This window comes from Magallana gigas, chromosome 4 (assembly GCF_963853765.1).
Source record: "Magallana gigas chromosome 4, xbMagGiga1.1, whole genome shotgun sequence".
NCBI classification, from domain to species: domain Eukaryota; kingdom Metazoa; phylum Mollusca; class Bivalvia; order Ostreida; family Ostreidae; genus Magallana; species Magallana gigas.
In genome coordinates this window covers 3,155,393-3,168,257 of record NC_088856.1, presented here as the reverse complement: position 1 = coordinate 3,168,257, position 12,865 = coordinate 3,155,393, and the positions used below count along the sequence as shown (strand labels likewise).

The following is a 12,865-nucleotide window of genomic DNA, read 5'->3' as shown; positions in this document are numbered from 1 at the left end:
TAACATGCTGGAAACCAATGTATTTATTCCAAACGTAATTGGAAGAATTAAAATAATGTAAAACGTGTTTTTATTATCTTGAAAATTTCTGAATGTTTATCCTATAAAAAATTGTTTGAATATTTATTGTCGTAATAATTTTGATACAATTTGTGGTAATCGTTTATCCATGTTATCAATATGTTTGAAAGCCAATGTTGATTTTCACTGTATGAAGAGTTTGTGAGATCTGATTTATTCAGCGTGGTGTGTTTCGTCTTGTTTTATTTTGTTTGGCCGGTAACAGTGAAAAATGAAGATCGAGGAGGTAAAAAGTACCACAAAGACACAGAGGATAGCCTCTCATAGTCACATTAAAGGCTTAGGACTTGACGAAAGTGGGTATGCCATTCAATCCGCCGCCGGTTTGGTCGGACAAGAACTTGCTCGTGAGGTATCCAATCAAACTTTGTTTATTCCAGAAGTTTCTTACATTACAAATAGTAAAGTAATTCAGAATTTTTGAAAATTTCAGATATTTGTTAATAGAATTGGCGAAGTAAAACGACATTAGACAGTTTGAACAATGACAAGGAGCAATAAATTATCTTTACTCTAACTATTTTCTAAACTACATTTTATTTGGTGAAAATACATATGTACATGCTGATGCACTGTAATGTCCACAACATGAAGTTTCTGACAGAGCTAAATTGTGCATCAATTTTCTATGTAAAATACTGTGACTTATATGTTTTACGGTGCGACCGTTTGGGCGAGCACAGCTTACAATTAAATGAGTGTCACAAAGAACCAAAGAACCAAAATAGATCTGTGGAAATCATTAGAATCCCCTCAAAATCAGCAAATTATATCAAATGTTAGCATTTAATTCAATGAAAGTTATGCTCAATATTGAGCTCAGCAAGAGACAGGCAAATGAAGTCATTGATATGAAGTTTCTGACAGAGCTAAAATGTGCATTAATTTTCTATGTCATCCTTAGCTCTTCATTCACAGCATCTAGTATGTTTTACAGTGCAATTGTTCAGGTGTGCCTAGCTTATAATGAAATATGTCACAAAAAACCTCAGAAATCCTCATTGCAGTGAAAGGCGGACAATTTTAACCTGCCTAACAAAGCAAGGCTTAATGGTAACAAATCTATATTATTTAGAAAATCAGTGAAAAATGAACTGAATCGGGTACATGTACTTAAAGCTAAAAAAATATTTCCAGCCCCTGAGCACCAACATATTGGCCGCTATTTTGTTCGACAACATTAATTATAACATTAAGTGGGTGGCATTTCCCAATGTATAACCTCTAAACTCTATTAAAACTTTCCAAGGTTTCAAACTCAGGAGATGGTTCCATTTTACGTATGTTTTGGGAAAAGAAATCATGATTAACTGTAATAACATCATATAACTGTTTTTTTACTGGGTTTTTATAGGATAAATCCGGTTATTTAAGTGGTGATAAAAGTAGGCCAACGACCGGGCAGCTGCCAAAAGGCAGTGTTTGAAATAACAGTCCACCTGACTACCCAAGGCACATAACTTATCTCACAGACGAACAAATTTGTTTGTTTGAGTACCTGACTGAACATGCAGATATTTTTTAGCGAAGTTGATATATTATTGGGATCGGGGTTTTAATATTTTTAAGTGATTAAATCCTAGTTCCATTATAGCTTTTCTTGTATTGTCATTAAACAACAGCCAATACAAGCCTTTAATTTATCTAGACTACGCTTTGAAGCGACATATGAGCATGGCGAGGTAAATTCCCCATACATGCTATGGAATAATTAAGGACTATCAGCCCTATAAAAAGAAAGGTGGACGATAACAAAACAACTAAAGAAAAAAAAACAAAGTTTATGACTAAACGATAACAAAGAACAGGTTTTTGAATGTTTTACATGCAAATGAAAAAACTAATGTCAACTCAGTTACTATTTTCTCCTGGTTTGATGAATTTTAACATGGCTGACAACTTATACTAGCTGTCAGCCCTTAGTGTTTAGCTAGTTTTCTGATGAGTTTAAAACACTGCAAAAGGTACCCCTTTTGTACAGATAACTCCTCATACAGTTTTCATAATAGGACATTTTGTACATATAATAGAAATATGCAGTCATATTTATTAAATTTTGATTTTTGATAATTTATGAAAAAATACCAGCTGTTGAAAACAGCATTTTTTTTGGAAAATGTTGCATTTAGAATACCCCATTTCTCTGGATACGCAGTCTTTATCAATTTAGAGTCAACAAATGGATTATGGAATCTATTCACACAAAATAAAACTCAGTTTGCTAGCTGTCATATTAACAATTTTTCTCTTGTTTAGTTACTGAATTCAGTAGCAACATTTCAATTCACTGGCATATGAAATGAATAAGTATTGAAAGAAGAAAGGCAAAATCTCAGAATTTTCTTTCTTGGCTTGGATATTCCTTAATAAAGATCATTCAAAAACTTGTTTACATAAAGTACGACATCATAATCGTGATAATCGTAGACTGGGCATGATTAGAGTATGACTCGATTTGGTGGATGTGTACATTTTGGTGGATGTGTACATTTTGGTGAATGCATTGTGTACATTTCAAAACCCAAAACTGTGCTCAGCCTAACGATCACACTGTTTACATATTAATGTTTCCTTTCTAACTCTGAATAATGAATAATTTAAAATGCTCTCATTGTAAGAATTGCTTGATGTTAAGACAATTTTGGTGATTTCCATGAGGTCTATCTCCAGTTGTTGTTGGCTGACTTTTTGAATACTGGGTACTTTACTGAAAATTAACTATAAAAGTATAATGTGTAAGCTTTCCGATCAAATTTGCACAACATTCCACTATAAATCATTACGTCACCAGTGTATTTATCAACGAATACAACCTAATATATCAAGAAAAATTATCTCTGATCTCGTAGCAATGTCATACAATCTAATTTTAATCAGATTGCTCCTCCACCAATACTACACGTAAACTCTAAACACTGTATGGTATACTCTATTTTTTAGGCAGCTGGTGTTGTGGTGGAGTTGATCAAATCCAAGAAGATGGCCGGCCGAGCCATGCTCTTAGCTGGACCCCCAGGGACAGGAAAGGTAGAGAACATATATAAAGTAGTCAATCAGAATGAAGAAGTCTGTCAATCAAGCTGGTTTTTAGTATTTTACTGGCCAGTATTCAGTCTTTGTGTTCTTTTTTGATACAGCAAATAGAGTTGAACCTTGATATCTCAAACATGGATATCTGCAATACATGTATCATGTATTTGTTAAACTGCTTATTTTTTAAGCGTTGTTTCCTGGACTTTGAGGCTGAAATATTAAAACTTTGATTGTTAGATTGATTGTATTCTGATAGTGTGAAAATCGCTGTTTTTAGTACATAAATTCTTTTTAGACTGCCCTGGCCTTGGCCATTGCTCAGGAGCTGGGGAGCAAGGTGCCCTTCTGTCCAATGGTAGGAAGTGAAGTGTACTCCACTGAAATTAAAAAGACGGAAGTTCTGATGGAGAATTTCCGCCGCGCCATCGGACTCCGAATCAAGGAAACCAAAGAAGTGTACGAGGGAGAAGTCACAGAACTGACTCCAGTGGAAACAGAGAACCCCATGGGAGGTAATTGGAAAATTTGCCTCCATGTTGTCAGATCATAAGGGATATTGTTCGTAGAAATTTGGACAGCTAATTGGTCAATGACCTTCAGAACTCTGCTTTAGGCATCAACTTGAATAGATACATACTATGATATTTACTCTTTACTTGATGAGTTGGTGTAACCATATCAGGCAATACTCCTAAAAAATTAAATGTAAAATTATATATTATTTTACCTTTATATCACATTTGGTTTCCTTTTTCCAAAGGATATGGTAAGACAGTCAGCCATGTTGTGATTGGTTTAAAAACTGCCAAGGGAACGAAGCAGCTGAAGCTTGATCCATCTATATACGAGAGTCTGCAGAAAGAGAAAGTAGAAGTAGGAGATGTAATCTACATTGAAGCCAACAGTGGAGCAGTAAAGGTGATTATTGACCAAATGTGTATTACTCTACATTATAAATTTAAACGTTGATACTTTTGTAGGTGGAAAAAATTGCATTTGTTTTTTCACTTTCAGTATGTTATAGGATGCTGGAAAATGAAACTGACTTAAAAATGATATTGATATACTGTGAATGCCATTTAAGACAATGCATGTTAGCTTCTGCATATTCTTGAAGCAACCCATATTTAGAAAGTTTTCAGATGTTATACATGTAAATTCTATTTCTCTTTGCTCCAATATTAGAAGTAACACCAAGAATTCTGTAAGGCAAAAATGTGGTAAAATACCTTTGATTTAATATAAGAATGATGAATAAAAAGAGTCTTAAATATATAGACTTCAGTGGTCAGTATGGCAAATTTAAATTAATGAATATGAGCATGATGACTACTGAAAGAGTGGGAAAAGGGAATCAACTCTTGCTCCATTTTTCACATTACGGAAAACAATGTGGTACTTGCTGTGAATGGTGTACATTCATTATTGCGATGATGAAATTAAAACAGGATTCTCCTGCATGTACAATTGTCCTGGTTCTATTACAGAGACAAGGTAGATCTGACAGCTATGCTACAGAATTCGATCTGGAGGCAGAGGAATATGTGCCCCTCCCAAAGGGGGATGTCCACAAAAAGAAAGAGGTCATTCAAGACGTCACACTCCATGATTTAGACATTGCAAATGCCAGACCACAGGTGAGGAAAAAATGAATAAAAATAGCAGGGGTTTTCTCCTGAAAATTCATTTTTTAGTCAAAAATCATATACTTAAGTAAAATATATTACACAACATATTAACTTATTGTTGTATGGATATGTGACAATGTAAAATAAAAACTGAATTTTGGATTGGGGTTTTAGGGAGGACAAGACATCATGTCTATGATGGGACAGCTAATGAAACCAAAGAAAACAGAAATCACAGGTAATCCAAGAATACCACCCTCATTTACTGAAGATTTAAATTGGACAAACCTTGTCCTCTTTTTGACCTTTAAAATGAACAGCACTTTTTAAACTAGGAGAAACTGTATTGGAAGAACATTTCACTTTCTCTTCTTGTAGACAAATTACGGAAGGAGATTAACAAAGTTGTGAACAAGTACATTGATCAGGGTATAGCTGAACTGGTGCCAGGAGTTCTGTTCATAGACGAGGTTCACATGTTGGACATCGAGTGTTTCACATACCTCCACCGTGCTTTAGAGTCGACAATCGCTCCTATTGTGATATTTGCCACCAACCGTGGAAAATGCACCATCAGGTAAATTGACATCCTAGATAGGAACTTAGTTTATTTTACACTTGAGAATCACACAATAAATATTTATTATTATCATATGAATTATTTACTAGATTGCTCTCTCTCTATACATTAATTTAAGATAAGATGATACATGTAATTAATTTTTATGCCACTGATTATTTTTCCAATACCGGTAAATTTAAAACATTTTATTCATTAAGATATATTGGTAGATGAATTCAGACTGAATTTAAAATTAAGCTGAATGATAAGAAATTTGACTTTCTCACCTTTAATGCTGCACAGTTTTGCATAAGTTTGTTTATTTCCTTTGTCAGAGGTACAGAGGACATTGTGGCCCCGCACGGAATCCCCTTGGATTTACTGGACCGTGTCATGATCATCAGAACTCTCCCTTACTCCCAGGAAGAAATGGTGCAGGTAAAGACGTTTATATAAAATCTTGGCTATGGTCCTGTGAATAACAAAAAGAAAGGAGTATGTGCGTACAAACAAAAAAACAGTTTTATCCTCCCTCTGAATTGACATTTAAGTTGAAATCAGGAGAAGATTATACATGTACTCTCTCTCTCTCTCCCTCTCTCTCTCTCTCTCTGAGACTTGGTTATTTGTTTTGAGAAATCCAAGAAAATGTTTAAAATTACCTACACCCATAAAATTCAGCTGCTACGATACTTTCATGATAATTTTACCATTTTGTAGATCCTGAAAATCCGATCCCAGACAGAGGGAATTCAGATAGACGACGACTCGCTCGCTCAGCTTGGTCAAGTGGGAGTCAAGACTACACTAAGGTAAGAAGCCCAAACTTTTCTGTGGTCTTCATATTTATTACATATTTGTAGTAGTAATTAATAGATGTCTTTAATCCTTTAAAATTTGAGACCAAGATTATTATACTGAGTTTTGAATGAAAAATCAATACATGTACTTTGAATACACATAAAAACAATGTATGCAAGATTTAAGACCTTACAAATATATTGGGAGACCAGTAAATGTGTGTGTACAGGCTTCACCTCTTACTGTATTCTTGTACATTAACACTACTGTAGTTATTGCTCCTTGCTATTACTCTGTATCATATGATCTATAAGAACAAATTTACCTTATGTCTTTACAAGTTCCATACACCTGCTCTTATTTAATGTATACAGTGACATATTTGCCCGTTTTATTTTCACCTTTTTGCCCTCATTGTCAGTGGGCAAAGACTGGGCGAATTCTGATCTTAAATTATCTCTATTTAATTAAACACAACTGTGTCTTGGTGAATTCAAGATGGGGTGAAACTTTTACTTGAAAAGTTTGGGCAAAAATAACAAGAGGCGAAAATAACTATGTATACAGTATTTATACTGGTACTCTGTACATGCCCAATGAGGTACTTTATACCGGTACTTACCGGTACTGTTTTTTATTATAGGTATTCAGTACAGCTGCTGACCCCTAGCAACATCCTGGCCAAGATCAATGGAAAGGACGCCATTACCTCTGAGGAAATCGATGAAATCAACAAACTGTTCTACGATGCCAAGTCCTCGGCCAAGATCCTGGCAGAACAGGAGGACAAGTTCATGAAGTGAGGAGCTGTGTTCATGGCGTTAACTTTTGAGGACCATATGCAATGACAATGTTTCATTGTGTAAAAAGACATTGTGGGAGGTTCTGTTGACAACATCCTGTGTGACAGACCACTTTCTGAGAAATCTCATCTGACAGTTCTGTTGCTTTTGTTCTACAGAATTTATTTGTTTTCCATGATTTGTACATACATGTATACTAACATTAAAATTTCATTCACATGAAAAGACCTAAATATTTGTTGTTTTAAAAACCGAACCATCAGATTTTGTTGGCAATGTGCTGTGTTACCATTCGAACTAGTTTTACGATGGAATGTTTTGAAATAATTTAATATGCCTTGTTTTCTTATTCTAGGAATGCCAACTTGAGGCATTGTTTTAATCCACATATTACCCTAGTATTATATTTATTTCTACTCTTTCAAATGTGCAGTTACGTGCAAGTTATTTATAGCCTTGTATTAATCAAAACTTTATATACAAAGTAGTAACCAATACTCTAGCAAAAATGTAAACAAGATATCGTTCCTTTTTTCTCCATTTTTATTAATTTTCTTTCTCACATATAACATAAAAAATTCTGTAATGAAACACAATCATTCTTCCAGTCATAAATCTAACTCATGACCACGTATACACCATAACCAATATTGTGCTGTCAGCCTGACTCGCAGCTCGGTGAGAAATAATATTCCTTGGCCTGATGACGAAGTTTTATTTTGACCTGGATAAAGCTTTCACACAACGACATGTCCTTAAACAACCATTTCATTTTGCAACTGAGATTTGTAACAAAAACCTGTTTTCATAGCATTGTTGTCAAATTTAACTCATAAATTATGTCATAAATACTTAAACACTAGGAATAACTATGTACAATTCAAAAATAAATACAGCTGTTAAAAAATATTCACCATTCCATGAATAATTCAAATTCAATTTTTGTAAACTTGTACAATAATTCACATTCACTTCACTCAGGAATAAAAGTAAGTGATGCAAGTAATGTATTTTAAAATCCTTAAAATGAAATGTTTTAATTGTTGCATGAAAACACTGATGGAGAAATGATTTAATGTCTGTAAACACTAGTGTTTGTCTAAAACAATAGCGTGCTCATTCCACCCATCTCGCTCTGCTCTTTGACGAAAATTTCAAAATACTGGTAGATAATGGTTACAGCTAATAAGATACCAGTACCGCTTCCAATAGCGCCTGAAAAGAGAAAACATCAAATTAATGAACAGTTTCTATCTCCTATAAGGCATTCATAAAGTTGTTGCCCATTTTACCCAAAATAACTTCACAGTATTATGATAGTCGAGGCAATTTCATATGATTTTTTAATGCAATGACACTGAACAACAAAGATTTTTGCTAATTTAGGAATCTTCTTTGACGCATTCCACTTACCTAAGAAATCGGCTAGAACAGAGAGAGCTCCGATACAGAGACCACCGAAGGCGGCGGCCGTGGGGATGTATCGGTTCAACTCGTGGATCATAGACTGTTCTCTGTGTCCTCTCATCACCATCTGCTGATCCTTCAGTTGTTTAGCAACCTACATTAAACAGAGATGGAAGACTATATTATCATTCATTAATATTTCTGGTTTTTGAAAAATTCTCTATGACTGATTAACATCTCCGCATTACAGGCATAAAATTCTGAGAATTTAAGTATATGCATAAATTTCTTGAGAATATTCTTAGTTTTGTAAAATGCTTAACTTCAATCTGTTGTAAAGAATTTTCAAGAAACTCGCATGACGCATATTCCATTGAACATATGACTTATGACGCATATTCCATTGAACATATGACTTACGTCTTTAGCGCTAGAGCCAGACACATCAATCCACGTCTTGGAGAAGAAAGCACACGATCCGAGCATGAAGAACATGTACAGCACGGCATGAATCGGGTCCTCTGCCACGTGGCCGAGGGTCTCCGGGGGAGACAGGTAGTAACAGAGGCCTCCAATGGGGTAAGAGCGAGCGGGTCCGCCGCCTCCAACATCCTGTTACACAATAGAAAAAAATTTTGAATTCACTTGACATCTTGCCATAATGCTTTCAAATTTTTCATCTTCAGCAATACAAAGCAAAAATCACAGAGAAATACTTTCTTCCTTTATTTTAGCTACTTACAGCCCAAACTCCAAGCAAGTTGATCAAGAAATTTCCACTGAATTTCGTTGCCAAAATCTGTAACACAAAAACAATGTTAATAAATTACTGATTATTTAATTCTGAAAAGTATTAAGATTTACGATTGTTACTAAATGCTTTTAAAGGAAACAAGATGGATGTCTTTCTGTCCAATTGGTCCACTTGATGATTACATACAACAAATAAGTCACATTCACACTTAAATTATGTTTTACATACCTGTGAAATAAGGTAAAGATTTGATACAAGAGCTGACTGCAGGATAATTGGGATATTTGAGGTGTAGAAGAGTTTGATTGGGTATGAGCTGTACTGTCCCCTGTAACGAGCAGATTTGATTGGCAGGTCCACACGGAATCCCTGAAAAACAAAACAGTGCTGTTGTAACCAATCATTTACTACAGTACTTTTCCACTTCTCAGTCTGATAATATTTAATGCATCGTAGACATTCGTAGTCCAACCAAGTTAATTGAAACCAATTTACTAGTCAGCAGAATACATTATCAGGAATGAGAACAATCTTTATACATACTGCATCAGGGTTGTCTCTAAGACCCGGGAGGCGGGGAATTCCCCCGCCTAAAGTGACGTAATTACCCGGCTATTATTGCATTTCAAACACAATCTAGTTATAAGCTAGACCTTCAGATCCCCTTCTACTTTCTTATTTCTCCCTTCTACTTCAATTTTTAGAGACAACCCTGCTGCATATTGTAACTTTCACAATATCCAGATCTGAACCCTAACACTATTTCAGATCCTGATATCCAGATCCTCAGAATATTCAGATACTGTCTCAGTCTTACCTGGAAGTAGATGACGATGCCAAACACGAGGATGGTGGCCAGCAGGTTCATCAGGTTGGGGAGGTTCTGTCGGTAGAAGGCTTCTCTCAGGGCTCGGACCTTGTCATTCTTGGTGGCCAACAGATGGAACAGGGCAATGATGGCTCCCTCAAATTCAGTTCCTGTTAGAGACATACAGATACAGATATATAGAAGACAGCACAACATTTATCATTTTATTTGGTCAATTCTTGTTTTATTTCTACAAGTAAGGTTTTCTCTAGTTGAGTAAATCCTTTCTTGATGACAAACAAAAAATTTGACAGCAACACAAATGAAATGCACCAGATAAAGTCCCAAAGTAGCTTGTGATCAAGTAAGCAAGTGGCATTACTGAAAGATAAAATTCTCTACAACACAGGGATATATGCTAAAATTCCCTGAGAGTAAGTTATGACTATCATTATTCAGACTGACCTCGTCCAGTGTTGACAGTGGCTGGGCTGAAGGCCTTCCACACGATGGTCTCACAGATGTTGGTGGCGATGAAGAGGGAGATTCCTGAGCCCAGACCATATCCCTTCTGTAGCAGCTCGTCCAGCAGGGAGACAATCAGACCCGCCACAAACAACTGTCAATTACATATGCACATAGTGAAACCACTGTGAATTGCAGTTATTGGACAAACGTGTGTAAAGTGAAGCATGAAAGTGTACACAAACAATCAGAAATATAAAATAGGAAAAGTTGTGTATAAATTGGAAACCTCTATTACAATAGAGACAATGGAAGGTGTGTGTAGCCAATAACAATAGAGATGATGGAAGGAATGTGTACCTGGATGATGATAAGAAGACAGACTCCAGCTCCGATTTCTGCTGGTTCGCCGTACATTCCTGTCATGACGTAAACAATGGCTTGTGTCACTGTCATCACCATGGCAAACACTGTCAAATGAAAACACATTTCAATTACAAGTCAGTTCCATCAAATGGCTAAACTTTAAATGCTGATCTTTTTCATAAAACCAAGGACAGACATTTTAATGCCTGTTCTGGTGCTTACATTTCTGGGCTCCGTTGAAGAGGGCGCGGTCCTTAGGGGTGTCACCTACTTCAATGATTTTGGCACCAGCCAAAAGCTGCATGATGAGACCGGATGTAACAATGGGTGAGATTCCCAACTCCATCAAAGTTCCTAAAACAAAACAAGAGAGAATGTTTAGGGTAAATAGTTAGGAAGGATGTCTGATGTAAAGAGGAACTTCCAGATTTAGAGATGTTTCACATTAGGTCTGTCAAGAGTTGCAAGATTTAAAACACAAAAGAAATGCAAGAAAATCTTAAATTATTTATGAATAGAGGTCTGTGCTATTTAAATACTTATGACAAATTTAAAGACTTTCATAAAATAAAAGTAGCTCATTATTTTGGAGTTTACCTCTATTTGAGGCCATGATGACTCTCATCCAATAGAAGGGATCTGCCGAGTCTGAGGACATAATACCAAACAGGGGAATCTGTCAACAGATATAAACAATAATAAACTTTGTGAAATTCAAGCTGTACATGTTATACAAGAAAATGAATAAAACAAGTTGAATGATGTGGGTTGTAAATGACTTTGTTACCTGACAGCACACCAAAAAGATAAAGAGGGTGATGGCAGTCCATAGCACTTTTTCTCTAAATTGGATCTGTGAAAAAAAGAGATGTTTCAGTCTGTTTCAAAGACTTTATTCTTAAATAATTAAACAATCCCAATGACTTTCACATGTATGAATTGGGTTTTGAAATTCAATTGAACCAAATGAAAACCTTTGCTAATAGAGTTCCTGACTTAAATTCCAAGTTGATAAATGTGCAAACAGTTATTAATAATTTTTTTATAGAAAGATAGAAAGTATTGCAATAGCTGAAGGTTTCCAGACATCTTTTAATTGAAGAGGTGGTAGGAAGTATTTCTTAATTTAAACTGGAAAAAATTAATTTTCTTTGAGTTGAAGGACTGTGTTCACTTCCTGATGAAGCATGTCTTCAGGGTTCAAACCTTGACAGAACAAGCAACTACACCAATTACAAGGACTAGGGCAAAATGTGAACTTATCAATTCTAAGCCCTGAGGAATAAATGTTGGAAATCAAGTTTCATGTTATCCATAAATTGACAGCTTCAGGGTCTCATATTGAAATGAAACAAAAATTATTTGATGCCCTTACTCTTATAATCTATTAAAGGAGATTATGTTGGGATATTTCTGAATCATATGACGCAGTTTAAAATTGCTAAACTAAAACAGCTTCTAATTAATCAAATTTACAAATTTTATATGAATCATTGACATATTGAGTAATAAGAATTGTATACTCCGTAATGTGAACAGTGAATAGAATTACCAAAATGCTAAAAATAAACCGATATACAGTATACTTTGAAAATATCAAACAAGTATTCAAATATGTTATCAAAAGTCAAGTGTATAGATAGATTTTATGAGTTTTAGGTTATTGTTATAAATGAAACCATATTGTAAAGTAATATTTTCCTAATACAAAATTCCACTAAATTTGTGAAATGTGGCAACACCATATGGATTTTCAACAAAATCAAAACTCAAAATTGAAAACCTACCTTACGATCTGGTTTAGATATTTCGGGTAAAACCGCACAAAACGGCTTCACGAACTCAAGAAATTTGACTGAAAGAAAAAAAAAGACGATGTTATTGGCGATTTATGTTTGATGTAAACATTGTTAAAAAGTGTCCACGTCGACACGTGAAATCTGTCATCAATGCGATTCTTGTTCAAATTCTATTTCAACAAAAAATTATTGATGCTGATAGAATAACGTTACTTACTTCCCATCTTGGTCGTTCCCAATATAACGACCCGTCTGTGTTTTCTTCGCTAGCTTGGGATTCAGTTGGTCGGGCTTTACACCGGGATGCCAACTTCCACTTTCTCGAAAAAGGACACGTTCACGTGACTTTAGACGAGAT

The 12,865-nt window shown here is 35.1% G+C and overlaps 2 protein-coding genes across 2 annotated transcripts; one reads left to right on the top strand and one right to left on the bottom strand.

Moving 5' to 3' along the window:
* The first annotated feature begins 198 nt into the window (after positions 1-198).
* Positions 199-7,133, top strand: LOC105317753 (ruvB-like 1). The gene is made up of 10 exons (XM_011414481.4): positions 199-433; positions 3,022-3,108; positions 3,410-3,626; positions 3,875-4,032; positions 4,602-4,751; positions 4,917-4,980; positions 5,121-5,319; positions 5,640-5,742; positions 6,025-6,116; positions 6,749-7,133. The coding sequence occupies exons 1-10, from the start codon at positions 293-295 to the stop codon at positions 6,906-6,908; spliced, it is 1,371 nt and encodes a 456-aa protein (XP_011412783.3). The 5' UTR covers positions 199-292; the 3' UTR covers positions 6,909-7,133.
* Positions 7,134-7,433: 300 nt separating this feature from the next.
* LOC105317754 (protein transport protein Sec61 subunit alpha) lies at positions 7,434-12,865 on the bottom strand. Its single transcript, XM_011414482.4, has 13 exons — positions 12,725-12,865; positions 12,496-12,563; positions 11,496-11,561; positions 11,306-11,384; positions 10,931-11,062; positions 10,703-10,812; positions 10,343-10,496; positions 9,887-10,047; positions 9,298-9,438; positions 9,058-9,114; positions 8,736-8,927; positions 8,322-8,469; positions 7,434-8,123 (listed from the first exon to the last, which is right to left on the bottom strand). The coding sequence occupies exons 1-13, from the start codon at positions 12,729-12,731 to the stop codon at positions 8,008-8,010; spliced, it is 1,431 nt and encodes a 476-aa protein (XP_011412784.1). The 5' UTR covers positions 12,732-12,865; the 3' UTR covers positions 7,434-8,007.